The 20,917-nt window shown below is 34.8% G+C and overlaps 1 protein-coding gene across 1 annotated transcript; it reads left to right on the top strand.

The window, feature by feature from the left end:
* Positions 1-12,707: 12,707 nt before the first annotated feature.
* LOC145048016 (zinc finger CCCH domain-containing protein 34-like) lies at positions 12,708-17,957 on the top strand. The gene is made up of 7 exons (XM_078996393.1): positions 12,708-13,051; positions 13,151-13,296; positions 13,531-13,596; positions 14,351-14,470; positions 16,498-16,803; positions 16,926-17,213; positions 17,295-17,957. Exons 1-7 carry the CDS (start codon positions 12,985-12,987, stop codon positions 17,622-17,624), a joined length of 1,323 nt encoding a protein of 440 aa, XP_078852519.1. The 5' UTR covers positions 12,708-12,984; the 3' UTR covers positions 17,625-17,957.
* The last annotated feature ends 2,960 nt before the right edge of the window (positions 17,958-20,917 follow it).

Raw genomic sequence — 20,917 nt, forward strand, 5'->3', positions numbered from 1 at the left:
GATATGGTCAAAATACTCACAGGGGTTTAAAGCTACCAGCAACATCCTTTAACTTTAGATTGTAGATTTTATCTTCGTGTGATCAATTCGATCGAATGTGTTTCTTGACCAAAGCATCTTCCAATCATTCTACAACATACTCCATAAGTTTCAAGCTCCATTTTAAGCTCCAAACACGCATCCAACTGCTCCCAAAGCACTGCTCCACTCAAATTATCTGAAATTGACAACATGAGCAGTACGAGAATTCTAAAAAAAATACATGAGCTGAACATTATTTAAATGACATGCAAATGTACAAAATATGATCCTAGATACCAATGAAAACTGCCCTAAAAGATGCATAAAATGACATCTAACATATCTCCCCAAGCTTAAACTTTACTTGTCCTCAAGTAAGAAAAAGATAAAACAATATAAACAAATGGTAAGATGTAGATAACCTAAAAAGAATTTAAAATAAAATAAAGAAAAAAAAAACTTAAACTAAAATACTTCACTCTTTTTTTGTTCACATGATCATATTTCACAATGAGGAAGCTCCAATGAAATCACTACCTAGATATCAGTCTCAATACTTTGTATTAACGATTCATAATTAATATTTAATTAGTTAAACCAAGCTTGAGCAAATAATTTTTACGCCGAATTAAATTTATGAAAACAGTGTATTTTTAAAAATAATTTCACGAAAATTCATTTATAAAAACATAGCTTTACTAACCCCTACTCTTTTTCCAAACTCGTCCAGTAAACACGGTAAGCTTCATTATGGACACAAAATCCAAGCTTACCCTTATGATTCCACTATCGAGGGATCAATCTCATTATACCACACATCTTCTTTGTCTCGATCAACTCTTCATATTCAACTTGTTTGGTTCTTGATTTCGACTTGAACTTGACTTGGATTTGACTTTGAATTGCAGATTTCTTCAAGTTGTCTAATGTAACATTTCTAACATATATATTGACTGGGCACAGATTTTACTTTGACGCCCACCATGTCTTCAATACTTCAAAAATGATAATAAATTGTGGGTATAACAAGAGTTCCCTCCCAACCTCAAAAGGCATATAAACTATAGGGTTCAGTACTTCAAGGAATGATAAGGATTATCCAATCTAGGTTCTTTTTAAGGCATTCAAGGAAATTATTTTCAAAACACTGTTCATTTTTCCATCCCACAATTTCATTGTAAAAACTATTTGGCTCTTATGTTGGTTCATATTTTGAAAACATCTAAAGCACTTGAAAAGATAGTTCTTAAAATTGATTCTAATGAGACTGCTATTTTTTGTAACTATCACACTTCATCTTAACAGAGCTATCGAATATAAAAAGATATCTTCATCTCATGTAAATTATTTTAAAGATTTTTAATTTTATTTTTTATATACTGGAAAATAAAAAATAACTAGATATAAAAATGTTTTTGGTTTTTTTTCTCTTATTTATGAATGCAGAAAAATAAAATATTTTTTTGTTTTTTTTTTTTTTGATTTTTTTAATATGCAAATTCAATGCAGAAAATAAAATGCAAAAAGAAAATTTTGAAAAATGTAACTAAAAAAAATGAAAATTTAAAATTTTGAACAAAAATGCAAATTTTTACACTAACCCCCTCTCCAAGCTTAAAATGATGCATTGTCTTCAATGCTTAGAGAGGAATAAACAACTCAATAAAGAATATAAGGGTAAAAAAATGTAACTAGGAATGAATGTACCTGATAAGTTGGTAGAAATTTGATTTTGACAACATTGTGGTGAAAAATCCGAATTTCGTCGACTTTGAAGATCCTCTGATTTCCCCAAGTTTGCTTGGAACTACGACCATCTCTTTATTGAAAGCATAAAAACTAAAAACTACTCATCGGGTTGCCTCCCGGAAAGCCGCCCATTTTTAAAGTCGTTAGCTCGACTTTGCCCAACCAGATTTTTAAATGGTGTGGTTAAGACTTCTCAGAAGCTCAACTCTTTTTCTTATCGCTTGAGATCCCTTTAGTATGGCAATATGGATGGATCTGGAACTTGTTCAGCAAACTGAAAAGACTCCAAATAGTTATCAGTTAAGTCTTTCAGTTAATTAGACTTCTTTCTCTTTCTGATCTTCTTATTCTTCCCAGAAATATTTTCTTCAAATTCTTTTCTTTTCTTATTTATACCAGAAATCACATTTCCCTCTTTTTCTTCCAAGAGTTTGTTTCTTTTCAAAATTGTCTTTGATTTTTTCTTAGCATATTCCATATCAACCTCTTCCACCTTCCCAAGCTTATCTTTAGATAGCTCCTTGGATATATTATCAGATGAATTCCTATCTAAAATTTTCTTGCACAAAGACATTAGAAAACTCACCAACAGCCCTTTAATAAAGGATTGTTGGTACCCATATAATTGACATAAATATTTTTAGAAGGAAAATCATCATTATTAATTTGAAATTTAACCACTTCCTCATCAAACTTCATTGAAATCATGCCATTAAAAACATCAATTTTTGTTTTTGCAGTTTTCATAAAAGGTCTTCCCAAAATAATTGAGTTTGCATCTAAAGTGTCCAAGTTTCCCATGTCCAAAATGTAAAAATCAGTGGGAAAAATCAAATTATCCACCTGAACAAGAACATCCTCTAGTACACCTTTTGGGTGTACTGTCGAGTGGTCAGCTAATTGAATAATTGTCCCGGTCTTTTGTAAATTTCCTATTATTAATTTTTCAAAAACATAATAAGGAAGTGTCTAAAATTTTTTCTTGCACAGAGACATTAGAAAACTCACAGCAGCCCTCTAATAAAGGACTGCTGGTACCCATATAATTGACATAAATATTTTTAGAAGGAAAATCATCATTATTAATTTGAAATTTAACCATTTCCTCATCAAACTCCATTGAAATCATGCCATTAAAAACATCAATTTTCGTTTTTGCAGTTTTCATAAAAGGTCTTCCCAAAATAATTGAGTTTGCATCTGAAGTGTCCAAGTTTCCCATGTCCAAAATGTAAAAATCAGTGGGAAAAATCAAATTATCCACTTGAACAAGAACATCCTCCAGTACACCTTTTGGGTCTACTGTCAAGTGGTTAGCCAATTGGATAATTGTCCCGGTCTTTTGTAAATTTCCTATTTTTAATTTTTCAAAAACAGAATAGGGAAGGACATTAACTGAAGCTCCTAGATCAAGCATGACTTTTGTAAAACTGAGGTTCCCTAATTTACAAGGAACTGAGAAAATCCTCGGATCCATTCACTTTGGAGGCAAACCTTTTTGTAAAATAAAAGAGACATTTTTGCCAGCTTTTAAAATCTCATTAAATTTCATTTTTTTATTAGAAACACATAAATTTTTCAGAAATTTAGTATAGCGAGGGAAGTGCTTTATAACATCAAGTAACAGGATGTTTACCTCAACTTTGCGGAAAAATTCCATAATTTCCTCGTCCTCATGCTCGCTTTTCGTGCTTCTCAATCGCGATGGGAAGGGCGATAGTGGCTTGTATTCTTTCAGAATTGGCTTGGTAGTGTTAGAGTTTCTTTTCCTTCTAGATTTTCAGATCCTTCTTCAACCAACACCTCTTCATATTCCTACTCTTCTTTTTCAGGCTCTTTTAAATCTTCTTCTTCGACCAAAACTTATTCAAATTCTTCCTCATAATAGTTTTATGGTTCAGATGCACTTGGGCTTTCATATGTTTTCCCGCTTCTCAAGGAAATGACACTCACATTATGCTTCAGGTTGTTTTCTGTGTGCCCTAGTAACTTTCCTTAAGACTCCAGACGACCCACATAAGTTGCAAGTTGAGACACCTACTGCTCCATGTTCTTGATATTGGCTCTGGTTTCTGTCTGGAATGCTTGGGTGCTCGTGGCCAGACTTTTAACACTATCCTCCAGGGCCATGTTAGAGCTGCCAGAATGTTGTTGCAAAGGTTACTGGAAATTCTGGTGCTGAAAATTATGCTGATTATAAAAATTTTGCTGAAATCCTGGCTGCTGAAAATTTCGTTGCTGTTGAAATCTAGGTGGAGGCTGAAATTGTTGTTTTTGCTGATAATTATTCTGAAAATTCTATTGGTAGCCCCCAACAACTTTGACTGCAACTGTATCCTCTTGCAATATTGGGCACATATATGTAGGATGATCAGTCTTCAAGCAAATCCCACATTGTTTCTTTGCAACTGCTTTTTCTTTAGTGAAAAGCAGAACAACTTTCATTAATTCAGATATCTGAGACTCCAGATGAACATTGTTGACTTCCTTGACTCCTCTTGGTTGATCTGGATACCACTCATCTTCATTCCCGAAATGTTTAGACTCGATCACCAGCTTTTCGATTAGATCTCTAATTTTAGATGGGTTCATGTCACCCAAGGAACCACCACCGGAAGCATTTATCAGGCGCCTCTCCATGGGTGTCAGACGTTCACAGAAATAGTTGTAAAGTTGATAATCGTTGATCGCATGTTGTGGGCACCTAACTAGAAGTTTCTTAAACCTTTCCCAATAAGTATGCAGAGCTTCTCGTCTTCCTTGTTTGATCACAAGGATTTCTCTTCTAAGACTGGACACCCGCGTTTCTGGAAAGTATTTCTCTAAAAACAGCTTTGCAAGTTCTGTCCAAGTGGTGATGGAACCATATGGGAGTTCATACAACCATTCTCTTGCAGAATCTTGAAGCGAAAAGGGGAATGCCCTTAGTTTGATCTAGTCTTCAATAACTGCATGAGGCTTCATTCCAGAACAAACCACATGAAATTCCTTGAGGAATTTATGTGGGTCTTCGTTTTCTAGAGCGCAAAATGTGGGAAGAAGATGAACCATACCAGATTTGAGTTTAAAGTTTTGGGCTTCTGGAAACATAATGCAAAGGCGCTGGTGGTTGAACTCTTGAGTGGCCCACTTTCTAAGGGTCTTTTCTTCTTCGTCTCCACTCATGGTTAAGTCTTCAGATTCAGATTCTGAAGAATCCGTGGTTTCAGTTTTAACGGAAGAGGGTGGGGAGTAAGTTTTATATGGGTTGTTTTGAGGAGAAGATGGGGTTACTTTTGGAATAAACGGGTCTGATTCGTTCCACAAGGGAGTGCTTTGTGGTATAGAGGTTTATGGGGGGGTATGGAAGATGATGAACCAAAGAGACCAGCTGATTGTTTCTTTCTTGTTGCTTCTTTCCACAGTTTCCTTGCAGTTCGATCAATTTATGGATTAAAAACTAAATGTGTACCTGAACAAAAAATTCTTGGCATAAACTATTAGAAGGCACTGTGTCCCTGACAACGGTGCCAATTTGTTAACACGATGTCACGCACGTATTAAACAAATAAATTTATCACTGCTAGTTGCACTAAAAATATAACACAGGGAAGCAGGGTCGAATCCTCAGGGCCACAACCTAATGGTCAATGCCTTTTTGCATCAAGCACATTCTAGTCAAGAAACAGAAAGTATAAAAGGGGGATTTGAATTAAACTAAAAACTAAAATTGCAGTGATATTAAACTAAACTAAAATCAATAATAAAAATGGTTTCAACTCTGTTGCGACTTTCCTAATCATGCAACATTAACCTCGTTATTTGAGATGCATTCTATCTAAGCTGGTACTGAGAAAAACTAACAAGCTCTAGTAATTTCTCTTTTAATTTATTTAGTTAACCAAAACAAGCTCTTCAATTAACCCTAACTTTTTACTGTCTAATCAAACAATCTCTTAATTAAGATTAGAAAAGTTACATTATAATCTGTGTAAAATTCCCAACAATATCCAATACTTCTCACAGGCTCGGAAGCGTAAAGATATGATTTTTACACTTTATAATAAAGTCAAATCTCAAACACGGAACCGATTTATTACTTGTTACTTATTACCAGTGGACAAGAACAATTACGAATTTTATAACTGATTAACTGGAATGATAAAACCCTAGCTAGGTTATTAGACTAACAAGAATCAAAATCAAACATTCATTAAGAACAAAACTGAAGAATCTAGATAGAAACACAAATCAAAAACCAGATCTAATTATCAATCACATGAAAAGTACTTGTCTTTGCATAACTGAAAACTAGGGTTTAGCCAGACATGGCCAAAATATGATCAAAACAGATGAAAAGAGACATCAAACAACTAATCTTACTAATCCACTTGAAGGAGACGATCCACAATCTTCATATCTTCGGAAATCGGAGAAGAATGCCTCCATAATCGTATTTTCGTCGTCCTGTACATTTGGAATCGCCAACTTAGGTTGCCGGAATGCTATCAAGGTCTATTTATACGTCCAGCAGCAAAAACGACGCGCATGCGATCAGAGGGTTTGAAGAAAACGCGTCTCTTGCCTTTTTAATGAAGTAGGATGTTATTTTGACACTTTTTGGCCAACCTGCGATCGCAGGTATTGAGTTTTCACTCCCGAATGAATTTTGGGCACAAAAGAACCTCGAAGACAAGTTGTGACCTAACCTGCGATCGCATAAAGCCTAAGACGTCCGAAATTTTGTCTATTTTCAGATCATTTTGAATCGCGTCAATCGGAGTTACGGTTTTCGAGATATGGTCAAAATATTGACAGGGGGTTAAAGCTGCTAGCAACATCCTTTAACTTTAGATTGTAGATTCTATCTTCGTGTGATCAATTCGATCGAATGTGTTTCTTGACCAAAGCATCTTCCAATCATTCCACAACATACTCCATAAGTTTCAAGCTCCATTTTAAGCTCCAAACGCGCATCCAACTGCTCCCAAAGCACTGCTCCACTCAAACTATCTGAAATTGACAACATGAGCAGTATGATAATTTTAACAAAATACTGAGCTGCACATTATTTAAATGACATGCAAATGTAAAAAATATGATCCGAAATACTAATAATGAAAACTACCCTAAAAATGCATAAAATGACATCTAACACACACATCATTTCTAAAAACTTTGACCCATACTATAGATTAGTATCAACACAATGACCAAACTGTCATTTACCATAAAATAATCTTTTACATTTGAAAATACAATGACGTTTCATAAACCATATAGGAAGATGTCAATGGACATATATTATTATCTCATCAACGGGTGTTCTTCACCCGATCTTTTTTTTTTATTACAAGACATAGGGTAATGTGTAAAACGACTAATGGTGAATGTTCCTTTGTGATTATGCACGTGTAAATATTCGAAAGGCAACATTGTCATATATTCTTGAAAGAAAAAGGGATAATGTCACTGTAGCACATGGAACTTTTAACATTTGGCTAATTTGGTCCTTAAAGTTTTTTTTTTGGTACATTAGACCATTAAACTCGTAATTGACCTTTTAATTACACCATTTTAGAAGGTTTCCCAATTACAATGCTTATGTGGCACGCTGATGTGTCCAATAAGCTTACGTGGTCCAGTTGTCGATACAGGCTTATTAATTGAAACCTTCATTCGGACCTCCTTTTAATCTTTACTTACCATTCTCTGAAAAGTCAGAGACTTCTCCCTCCCCGACTATTTCCATCCTGAAGAAGAATGTCTTTGAGCTCATTGACGTCAAGGAATTAGCTACAAGTCACTCATGTTCAGTCGCAAGAAGGGGTAAAGGTTTGTGATTGTGTCGTTCCAGCTAAAGAACGAACCTGTTGGAAGATAAAAAACCTTGGGAGGCGATTCTGGAATTGTCAAAACAGTATGGTAGGTCCCGATTCTCTTGATTTAGATAAGTTAGTATTTTATGGTTTGATGTGTTGTTTCTTTCTCAAAAGACGATAATGGTGTATTTGTATTTTGTTTCATCTATTAAAAACCTAATTTTATTTCCTTTCTTGACGATCACTGTGAATAAAACCCATTTCGCTCGTACATTAAAGGTAGTTGATTTGGGATTGTCAGTCAAACCCTAATTTTATTGGCTTTTTATAGACTAGGTTGAGGAAATGTAGCTTCTTTGAATGGAAAGATGAAGAACAGGCAGACGGGTACTACAAAAACCTGCTATATTCTCTGAAGCAGAAACTGGATGCCAAAGATGAAATATCTGAGATGAATAATTTGAGAAGAAGGATTGCTGAAGTGGAGTTTCTGCTATCATAGGAGCAGTATAAGGTGGCAAAGAGTGAGAAAGAAGTTCATGATGCAAGGAAGGCAATAGGCAGGTACAGTATGATAGTTGCCCTGTTGTTTGCTTGCTTGGCCCTATGTGTTTTGAAGTTAGGGGGACCAATGTAGTTAGTTTAGTTGGTTAGGGTAAGCTTTTGTTTTTTTGAGATCCCTTGTATTTTTTGTAAAGGCAGACTAGAAAGTCAGTTCCATAAGGGCATTTTGTATGTATTGAAGCTGGTTTTAGTTATAAGTTGGGGTTATCAACCTTAACGTGTTGATGTTGTAAGGTGGTAAGTCCCTAATGAAAGGGCATATGATAAGTAATGTAAAAAAATATTCAAAGTCCCAATTATAGGGCATTTTGTATAATCAGATGATGTTTATCAAACATATGCCTGGTCTATATTCCCAACAAATATATTTAATTAGGAAGTGGTCCATGTGGAAGTACACTATGTGTATGGGGACCATTTTAATAATGAAAAAATAGGAACTGTGAAGCCATTAAAAAACCAAACTCGGGGCCATATAAAACATCCCCATGCATGCGCATTATTCCAATTTTTTCCATGCATAAATATTTAAAGCCAAATGTCACGATTTTACTTAAAATGGTAACATACTTTCATACTTCATGTCATACATAAATAAATGGCCAACATACCCTTTTCTTGCATACATAAATAAATGACCAACATACCCTTTTCTGTCATACATACTTAAATGACCAAATTACCCTTTTCTTACATACATAAATGAATGACCAAATTATCTTTTTCTATCATACATACTTAAATGACCAAATTACCCTTTTCTTGCATACATAAATGAATTACCTACATACCCTTATCTGTCATCAATAAATAAATGACCAAATTACCCTTTTCTGTTATAAATACTTAAATGACCAGATTACCCTTTTTCTTTCATACATACTTAAATGACCAAAATACCCTTTAATGTCACACATACTTAAATACAAATTACCAACATCCTATTACATAAACTTTAAATATAAATTATCATCATCCTATTACATAAACTTTAAATCCAATTTACCATCATCCCATTACATAAACTTTAAACACAAATTACAATAAACACTAATCAATTACAAGAGCTTTTCCCTTCGAATTTCATGGATCATCAACACCACCAATTGTTTTGCCTAATTTCAGCTTCAGTATTCTCTCTAACTTTCTTCTCTTTATCCTCTTCAAAATATCTGAAATTGGCCTAACACAAACCTGCTGAACTTGGTTAACAGGAGCAACCTCCTGAACATTACCATTATCCACTTGGGCATTAGGATTAACCTCATCAACCTCCTGAACATTTACATTATCAACTTGGATAACAGGATCAACCTCCTCATCTTGAACAACTTGCTCAACCACAACAACTTCCTCAACCACATCAGCTTCCTCACCCATAACACCCTCATCACCTTCAGAACATCTAGGTGGAGTAAATTGCATATAATGACTAAAATCCCCTGCACTACTAGATTCAACATCAGTAGGAGCAACTTGCATATCATTTTGAGTAGTATCCATCTCAATTGGAGTCATTTCAACCTCTTCATGTTGTTGTGCTTCACTTGTACTACCCTACATGACATGATATAATTATGTTAGTAACAAATTATATGTAATTAATCTTATATTTTAAATTGTTTTACCTGTCCTGCATTTTGGTTCACACATACTTTTTGTTTCTTCTGTTTCTTCACATTTAACTTTTGGGGTCTTCTCTGTGGACAAGTGGCCTTGTTGTGACCTATCTCCTTGCAAATACTACATTTGATTTTCTTTCCAGCCTTAGAAACCATGTGTGTTCCTGTATTCTCTGTAGTGGATTTCTTCCTCTTAGTAGTTAGCCTAACAGGCATCCTTCTATTAATAGGAGGCAATGGTGGAGTATAGTTTGTCTCTGACCATATGTCACTGCTATTCATGGGAGCAATTCTGTAATTGTATGCCTTTCTAAATGTGGTTGTGCTAAACATGTTGTCTATATAGGCTTTTACATCCTTATTAAGAAAGGATATGCTAGCTACAGAATGAGCACATCTATATCCATTCAATTGCCACAACCTACATGAGCATGTTTTTCTTTCTAAGTTCACCTCATATGCATCTATTGCTCCCCTTACCTCAAACTAGTTTAATCCACTTGGTAGTACCTGATAATGCCTTTGAGCTTTTTTAAGCAAATTCACCTTATCCTTTATCTCTGGACAAATATGATTTCCCCATTGTTATCCCTTTAATTTCATGTTGTAGATTCTATCCATCATGTATAATCTTATCTCCTCTAACATGGTTATTATGGGCTTCTTCCTAGCATCTACTATTACAGCATTAAAACTTTCTGAGAACCCATTTTCAACTGCATCACAACACCTTCCAGTTTGAAAGAAAGCTCTAGACCATGTTTTAGGATCTTTCTCCATGAGATATTGATGGGCATCTGGGTTCAATATCTCAATTTCTTTCATCACAACTTTAAAAGCATGCTCAGTTGTGGCTTTAGATGCTCTCCAAAACAAGGTATGATATATGGCACCAGTAAATCTCTTCTGCAAATTCTGGCAAATATGTCTAGCACACTGCCTATGCTCTACATATGGCAGCAACTCTTTAACAGCCTCTATCAAACCCTGTATTAGTAAAAAGGTTAAATTCATATAGTCTAAAATTAACATAAATGCATTACTATGTAAAATACTAACCTTATGTTGGCTGACATTAAACTGAAACCATTGTCTAAATTCAAGTGTAGATCATCAATGAGAAGCTCTAGAAACCACTTCCAATTCTGCTTGTTCTCCACATTAACCACTGCCCAAGCAATAGGACTTGTCATTTGCATCCCTCCCAATAGCACAAAGCAGTTCTCCCTTACAAACACCTTTAAGAAAACATCCATCAAGACCAATTATCCTTCTACACCCTTCAATCCAACCTTGTTTAACTCCTTGAGAACAACAATAGAACTTGCTAAAATATTTCTTTCCATCTGGCCCATCCTCCATATCTAGTTTCACAGTTGACCCATGATTTGTCCTTAAAATCTCATGACCATATGACCATAGCTTACCATAATGTTCAACAAGGTTTCCTTCAACAAGTTTCAGTGCATACTTCTTTGCTCTTCTACATTGCCCCATACTAACTTGGATACCAAACTTGGCCATTACCTTTAACCTAAGCTTCCTTACACTTATTTTCTGACTTTCTACAATCTCTTTGGTATAGTGACTCCCAATCCATGCATATGTCACCAATGATCCAAACTTGAAGTTCCTAGCACAATTATGATCAGCTTTTAGTGACTTGATTTGGAAACTCTCATCATCACTCATCCAGGAAGCCCATAATCTAAATGTGCAAGCACCTTTGCTACACCTTACCAAAAGTCTTGTCCTATCATTTTTTTCAAAACACAATTGATATCCATTAGCTACAACATAGTTACACAACATTGATTTTACTTGCCCTGGACCCTTAAATCTCATCCCTAGAATTGGTTTTTGTTTTTTCCAGTGTAATAGCTCATTAAATATGGAATGGGCTTGTATGTTAACTTCAACTTCTCTCCCATTGTCATCATCTACAATGTTGTTTGCATTCTCATCATCAACACATAGCTTACTCAAGAAAGGATCATTTGATGTCCTATTCATATGCACTACATCCTCATTAAATTCAAAGGCAACATTTCTAAGTTCATCTATGTTGTCTTCATTTTCACCATCAATACAAGAGTCATGTTCATCATCATCATTATCTTCATCATCATGCCACCCATCAACACCAACCCCAATATGATCCACATAAACCGAAATTACACCATCTGTTCCATAAGCATAAAAAATAAAAGCAGAATATTCCACATCATCTGAAATGGGATTAAGCCCTTCCATGAAGGACATGCCTGGTTCATAGTAGCAAAACTTTTTACACTCTTCATGCATGAAACGTTCGCAGAAGGTCACAAACTCAGAATAAGTCATAGAAGAAAAGTCAACATCATTGAAGATGGTTTTAACACCACCAGTGTAAGAGAAAGGATTTCGATTAAATACCCCTTGGTAGTTAAGTTCCACCATCGCAAACAGTCCATTAGGTTCCGATTGTGCCATTGCTGCGAGTTCTTTGTTTCTTTCAGCTCGATCACAGGAATGCTTCACAAACCCTAAATCAGTTTCTTTTACAGCTGAATAATGAAGAAGAAGACTAGTGAAGTTCGATAGCTGAAGACGAAAGGCTTTAAGCGTCGTATTTCATTGATTGGTGTGGCATATCTCACGTGGCATCAGATTAGACAAAAAATATATATTAATTGACAAAATGGCATCGTATAACCGGGAAACCTCCTAAAAGTTGCTAAAATGGTGTAATTAAAAGGTCAATTACAAGTTTAATGGTCTAATGTACCAAAAAAAACTTTAAGGACTAAATTAGTCAAATATTAAAAGTTCCATGTGCTACAGTGATATTATCCCAAAGAAAAATAAGTGACAAACTCACTTTCTTGTATTTGGTATGTATACTAATTAACATAGGAAACAAAATACAAAACTTGTAACCCAAAACTCAAAATCAAAAAAAGAAAAGGAAAAAAAAGAAAGTAAGAGAAAGTAGAGAGAGAACCAAAACCAGACTCACAGTGTGTACAACGATATATAAAGATCCCTTGCAAAGATAATAGATATAGGGGAGAAACCCTCAAAAAACCTCTTCTTTCGCGCTATATAAAGCTCGATCGGGAAACCCAATAGCATTTATTTATAAGATTTCGCCCTTTTGAGCTCCTTGAATCTGTGTGTACAGTGTTGATAGATTTTATACATATATTTGTATAGTTATTTATATATATATTGTATCTACGTCTACAATGGAGATGTCGCAGTCCGATCCGGTTACAGAATGGAGCTCATCTGGTGGTCAAATAGGGCTCGAAGGTAACGTACAATTTGCATTTTGAGATTTCAATTCGGATTTTGGTTTGAATTCGTGGGTCGTAATGCTAATTTCGTTGTTTGATTTGATGCAAAATGCAGAGCCTATGTGGCATTTAGGGTTAGGAGATGCGTCTGAATCGTATCCTGAACGGCCTGATGAGGCTGATTGCATCTATTATTTGAGAACGGGGTTTTGTGGGTATGGTTCTCGGTGTCGATTCAACCATCCTCGTGACCGTGGCTCGGTAATTTTTTTCTAAAATTCATGGTGATTGTGTGTTTATATATGTGCATTTGTCGATTTCTTGTGTGTTTTGATGTGATCATGTGTTGATTGCCTCAAAAGTGAAGCTTGTCTACAAATTGATTGGTCTTATATCCAATTTGGGCGTTCAAAGCTGTGGATTTTGAGGGAAATTGATATGTAGTCACAAACCTTTAATGCATTCTATGAAAGATGTGTTCATAATCCATGGCAGGTTATTGGAGCTCTGAGGGCTAGTGGAGGGGATTATCCTGAGCGTATTGGTCAGCCTGTTTGTCAGGTACTTTGTTTGAAATACTTGTTCTTAATATCACAATTTAGATGATTCTTATTTTTTTATGTTGTGAGCTAGATGAATTGAAATTCATACTCACATTATGCAGCTCAAAAGTTTCTCTTTTTCAAATCTTCCAAACTTGAAGTTGTTCAATGCATGTTCTTGCTAAAAATAGATCAAAGAGTGTTGCCCCTCCATATCCATGTGAGGATTCGGATCTCACCTGTTTCAATTCCAATGTGGATTGGGCTTCTTGTGGGCACTAACTCTTATGTTAGTGGGGCCACTGTATACTTGATTTACATCTCATATTATGCTCTTCAGGGGTTGCTCTAACAATACCCCTTTTGCTGAAAGAATGTCAGTATGCTGTATGCATATCATCCTATTTCTTGTATGTTTTCTCGTTTTGTTCTAAAGATATTTAGATATAAGTTTGTCTTTTTCTCTATTTCCATATTGGAAATCTTATTCTATTTGCTTGTTTATCTTTTGGGTCATGTAGAATAAAAGTATCCAACGTTATTGTATCTTATTGCTTCACAAGCTTATCTAATCTTTTGTTCTAGAAAACGATTAACATCAAAATACATGACTTTCTCTTTAGATTCATAGTCAAGAGCCAAATAACTTACATATGCTACTTCATTCTCTTTTTAATTTGGTCTTTGCAATCATTTTTGAACTTGAAATATTAATGCATGATTTTGCATGGAACATGATTGTAAAAATGGTGAATATGCTACGTGGCATCCAGTACTTTATGCGAACTGGAATGTGCAAATTTGGTGCTTCTTGCAAATATCATCATCCAAGACAGGGAGTCGGATCATTAAGCTCTGTGGCCCTAAATGTATCTGGATATCCACTTCGCCCGGTCAGTCCTTCCTTTTCGTCTTATTTGCTAAACATAACAGAACATGTTATACAGAACAGGTTATACTGTGTTTGGTATGCATTAGACTAATGTCAATGAGACAAAAGTTTCCATTTTGTATCCCACTCAAAAAGGTGGGACAGGAACAGAGACTCTATCTCTTTTCTATGAAAAAGACGTAAATACCCTTTTCGCCTTTATTATTGAAAATAAAGATGAAATATGTGGGACCAATGAGACAAAAAATAATAATTTTTTGTCTCACCCAAAAAGGTGGGACAGGGACAGACACTCTCTTTTTTGTGAAAAAGAGGTAATTACTTTTTTCGTCTTTATTATAAAAAATAAAGATGAAATATGTGGGAGTCAATGAGACAAAAATAACAAATTTTGTCCTACCCAAAAGGTGTGACAAGGACAAACTGGAGTTTTTGACCATAATAGGGTTGGTGGGAAAAATATTTACCATTTTAGTGTTTTTCTTCTTTTTCTTTTATTTTTTAGTTTTTTTTTTTTTTTTAATTTAAATATCTTATTTTTCTTTTTTCCTTTTTTATTCCGTCTTTTTATTGTTTTTCTCATTTTCTTTACTTTTTAGTTTCTTTTCAGTTTTTTTTTTAATTTAAATATCTTATTTTTTTTCTTTTTATTCCACCTTTTTATTATATATATATATATATATATATATATATATACATATGACAACTTTCATTTTAGTTTTTTTTATCCTTTTTTTATTGTTTTTTTAAATATATGTTTTTTTATTTGTTTTTTTTTGTTTTATTTAAATATTTGATTTTCTTATACAACCTTTTTACCATCAAACTTTAGCCTCAACATTAAAAAATCATAAAAAACCACCACTATAATCAAATTTTAAGGTGCAAAAATTTCAACATTCACATACAATGTTTTTAAAGTGAAAAAAATCTCAACATTGTTTCTTACAAAAAAAAACATCACAAAAAAAAAACCCAACATTGTTTATTACAAAAAGAAAAACATCACAATTAGCTTCATCTTGAACCGGTAAAAAATTATTACTTGTAAAAAAAATAATAATAACAAGAGAATAACTATAACAAATACCATAAAAATATTATTTTTTTAAATTACCTTGGCATAGACAGACATCGTTTTCGATTATGTCCCGTTAAATCCACGTGCTCGAGAATGGTTGGAGAGTCATCCACTTAATAGATATCTGTCTATGCCAAGGTAATTTAAAAAATAATATATATTTTTTTACAGGTAATGATTTTTTACCGGTTCAAGATGAAGCTAATTGTGATGTTTTTCTTTTTGTAATAAACAATGTTGAATTTTTAAAAAACAGTAAAAAAGGATAATAAAAAAAAGGAGCTTATATATATATATATATATATATATATATATATATATATATATATATATATATAACAATAAAAGGGTGGAATAAAAAAAAAAAAGAAATAAGATATTTAAATTTAAAAAAAAAAAACTGAAAAGAAACTAAAAAGTAAAGAAAAATGAGAAAAACAATAAAAAGTGGAATAAAAAAGTAAAAAAGAAAAATAAGATATTTAAATTAAAAAAAATAAACTGAAAAGGAAACTAAAAAATAAAGAAAAAGAAGAAAAACACTAAAATGGTAAATAGTTTTGAAAGAACACTAAAATGGTAAATATTTTTTCCATCCACCCTATTATGGTCAAAAACTCGGACAAACTGTCTCTTTTCTGTGAAAAAGACGTACATACCCTTTTTGTCTTTATTATCGAAAATAAAGACGAAATCTGTAGGACAAGGACAGATTGAGTGAGGCAAAAATAACAATTTTTTGTCTCACCCAAAAAGGTGGGACAGGGATAGGGACAAGGACAAACTCTATCTCTTTTATGTGAAAAAGACGTAAATACCCTTTTTGTCTTTATCATTGAAAATAGCCCTAGAAAGCTTGTCCAGCCCCATTCAGTTCTACTGTTTCATCCATTTGACCCTATTACTTCAACTTGTTACCTCAAAATGATTTTTTTTTTTTGTCACAGGGTGAAAAAGAGTGTTCATACTATGTGAAAACAGGGCAATGTAAGTTCGGGGTCACATGTAAATTTCACCATCCACAGCCAGCTGGCATGGTGGCATCACCAGTACCTTTGTCAGCCATGCCTTCTGCTATGTACCCAAATGTGCAATCTCCTTCTGTCGCCTCTTCTCAAGCTTACGGGGTGTTGACCGGCAACTGGCCTGTTGCAAGGCCGCCACTTGTTCCGGGCAGTTATCTGCCCGGAACTTATGGGCCCATGCTCGTGCCACCTGGCATGGTCCCGTTTCCCGGTTGGAATCCTTACCAGGTATTTCCAATATGCTTTTTTTTTTTTTTTAGTTCTTGAGTAACTTACATTTTTAGTCCCTAAGCTATAGTACTTTTGCTTTTTTTGGTCCCTGTAAATAATTATTGTTTTACATTTTGCAGGCATCTTTACATCCATCAGGGTCTCCTAGTAGCCAACCTATTATTGGACCAGGGCCAGGAGGATATGCAATGACTCAATTATCTCCTTCTGCCCCATCTTACCCTTTGACCAAAAGTCAAAAGGATCAACACGTGTTTCCAGAAAGACCTGGTGAACCTGAATGTCAGTTTTACATGAAGACTGGAGATTGTAAATTTGGTTCCTCATGTAGATACCACCATCCTCCTGAATGGAATCTACCAAAGTCAAACTTTGGGCTTAGCCCAATGGGCCTTCCTCTCCGTCCAGTAAGCCCTACCCTGTTTCTTTCTTGTTAAAAAAAAAAAAAAACTTGTAATTTCTCCATTGAAATTTTGTTAATGTTTCAGGGTGCGCCTCTTTGCTCACATTATGCTCAAAATGGGGTGTGTAAGTTTGGGCCTTCATGCAAATTTGATCACCCAATGGGAACATTAAGTTATAGCCCATCAGCATCTTCACTAGCTGATATGCCAGTGGCACCTTACCCTGTGGGGTCCTACATGGGCACTTTAGCACCATCATCATCTTCATCAGAACTCAGGCCAGAAGTTACCTCAGCTTCAATCGCATCAAATTTCTCAAAAATGAATCAAATTTCTCAATCCGCCGGTAGCAGTAGCACCACCACCCATGGCGGCAGTGGTGGTAGTGGTGGTGATGGTCATTCCACAAACTGACTTAACAATTGATCTTGTTTCTGTTTTGTTGTTGTGAGAATGTGAGAGCCCTTGGATTAGGACCCGAGTTCCTTTTTAGTCACTTGATGGTTCGATGATAAGGTTTAGAAGTTGTATTCCCGTGTTCATATATTTATATGGCATTCGTATGCATATTTGAATAAGCCTCTCTAGGAACTTTCTCTTAGCTTTTAAACTAGAAGAAAAACCCTACCCGGATTTGGAAAATGTGTCCGGATTGGATTGCCTATATTTGGAGGTTGTGTTTGTGTTCTTCTGTTGTAATACTTTTTCGTAATGAAAAAGATCCAACCAGTTTTCGTTTCCTTGTCATCATCGACTCATGCTTTCTATTTGGATACTGTATTTTAGTCTAGTTTGTCTTGATGGGATCAATGAGCTTGATTTATGTTGTTATGAGGTATGTATTTGTTTTGAGTTGCATTTGTAAGGTTTGCTTGTTGGAGACTCTTGTTTGTTGAATATCTTGTTTCTTATTTGCTTTAAGATTTTTAGTCGTTTTGTTCTAGTTTGATTTTTTATTTTTGTTTTAGTTAATGATATTTATGTTTGAGATTGTATGTCAGACTAGCTAAAACGTTTATTGATAGTTGGATGATGTAATATGTTTGGTAAAAACTAGTTGATAAATTAGATGAAAATGTGAAGGGACATTTAGATGTATGGGAAAAAGAAGATATAATGGTATATTTGGAAAACTTAGGAAAAAACATAATGAGCTTACCAATAAGCTACCTTACATATATTGTTAAAAAATTAGTTTATAAGCCATATTAATGGTTTCGGCAAGTAATACATTACAAAAAGCTCAACAAATGAGTTAGATTATGTGTGCCTAACGCATCATAGCCTAAGAAACCGAACAATGCATATGATAAAATGAGCCTATAATGGTATATTTGGAACACTTGTGGAAAATACAGCAATAAGTTACCTTAAATAGTTTTTTAAAATATTATTTAGTAGATTCAACAAACAATACATTACATTAAGCTCAATAAATAAAATACCTTATACATGCCTAACACAGCTTAAGTCAAACACTTCCTCATCAAGCTAACCATACAAAAAATAATTATACATCTAATTGAAACAAACCCCATTCATTATTAACAATAAGAGAAATAACTACCACAATTGTTAACAACAGGAGAGAAAGTCTTCCCATAATCAACATCTTTACGTTGATTATACCCTTTGGAAACTAATGTAGCCTTATATCTCTCAACCTCCCCATTTCTATTTAATCTTGTAAACCCATCAACAACTAATGGGATTACGGTTTAGATGACGATTTGTTATATCTCATGTTCTATTTCTATATAAAGCTTTCATTTCTTCCTTCATTGCAGAAATCCAGTTTGGATCAGATGAAGCATCTTTATAACAACGATGTTCAACAATCTTATAAGATTAGAACCAAAAAATACTTATCAGCATCAAGTAGGAGTAATTAAACATTTTTTTCAATCTCGTAGTTGTGTTTGCATTCAATAATAAAATCACCGAATCTAGTTTGTGATCATAACTCTCTGTTAGACCTCCTAAACACATTAGAATCATTACTTGACTCATAAATTTTGTAACTAGTTCCCTCAGAAAAGACAAGTAAAGTGGATGCATCATCCAAAGACTGAGTCATAGATGTCGTGTCATCGTGATTATTGACTAGAGTAGAAGGGCGGAGTTCACTAGTGTAACATCCGGTCCAGGGATAAATCAACTTGTATGTACAAATCTTAATTGGAGTGGCAACGACGTGGTGGAGCGTTTTGTATCACGGGTTTTTAATGACCACCACGACGTGGGGGCCTATAACCATAGCGTGATGGTGGTTAAATGAGAAACCCTAATCTCCGGGGTTGTGCTCCCATTTAAAGGAATGTGATGGCTAGGGTTGCTCACCCTCAGCCTCCATCGCACTCTCTCGGTCTCCAAATAAACCATAATCTCCAACTTGCCTTTTGAGCCTTTGGTGTTATTTTTGGGTATTAGAAGAAGAAGAATGTGACATTTGGGATTGGATTCAGCAAGGGACTCTTCTCATCTTCTTGTTGTGCATCCTATGGACTTTTATAATTCCTTAAGTTCCATGCTTTTTAGTTCTTTGTGCATAGATCCAGATTTCTAAGCCTTATTCTTCATGTTGGGACTTATTGGAGTGTTGGGATTCCATAAAGTTGCCAACTTTATGGATCCCCAAAGTCCATTTTGGGTTAGGAGTGTTAGACCTAGAATTTCTTAGAGTTTTGAACTCTTGCATGTGATCTTGGTCCCTTTTTACTATATTTTAACCTAATTTGAGTTCAAGACATGCATTGGGCGTGTATGTCTACAAAGCAACGATTTTTATGGTTCATTGGATAAGAGAATGCCTTATGAGAAGTTTGAATGGTTGGTTTTATGGATTAAGGACTTACTAGAATAAGCGGGTAGGAATGGTCACCACAGCGTGGTGGATGGCTACCATGTGACTGTTTCGTCCTCTAGTCACCACAACATGGCTGGAGCTAACCATGACGTGGTGACTGGTTGAGTTGACTTGTTGACTTTGACCAAGTTTAATCTAAGGGTGTTTTGGGTATTTTGAGTAGTATTTGAGATTGGTCATTTCTTGATGAATAGGTGACCGGTTGAGCTGTCATTCAGAGTTGTACCCTATTTAGAGATCTTTTCAGACTGACAGGTGAGTTCTCCTCACTGTACTTGCGGGTTGAAGGCACCAATGCCAACCCACTGAGTTATGTACCTTGGTTTCGGGAAGTTTCCATGTTGTGTTGATGAAACATCCTAAAAATACGGTCCAAAATTTTCGTTTTTAAATCATAAACAAAACCATAGTTATCAAAATCATTCATCCAAAATCATAAGTCATCATATCAAATCAAAGTATCATATCAAAACACATATCAACATATCAGAGTAAAACATCCCATACTAAATGAAATGGTGTGTGCACTACAGTCATCCCAAACTCTTCCCTTTACTACCGGAAGTACCTGAAACCAAAACTAAAAACTGTAAGCACGAAGCTCAGTGAGTCTCCCCAAACTACCACATACCATACATATAATCACATTATCACATAACAACATACATTGGGCATTTCCTGCTACATTGGGCCCCACCCGACATTAGACCGAAGTCTGGCATCCCGACATCGGACCGAAATCAGGCATCGGGCCCTGCCCGACATCGAGCAAAGCTCGAAATACATATGACATATCAACAAATACACATAAATAAACACATAACATAAACATATAAACATT

The sequence above is a fragment of the Lactuca saligna genome, chromosome 5 (assembly GCF_052625555.1).
Source record: "Lactuca saligna cultivar CGN05327 chromosome 5, ASM5262555v1, whole genome shotgun sequence".
Classification (NCBI taxonomy): domain Eukaryota; kingdom Viridiplantae; phylum Streptophyta; class Magnoliopsida; order Asterales; family Asteraceae; genus Lactuca; species Lactuca saligna.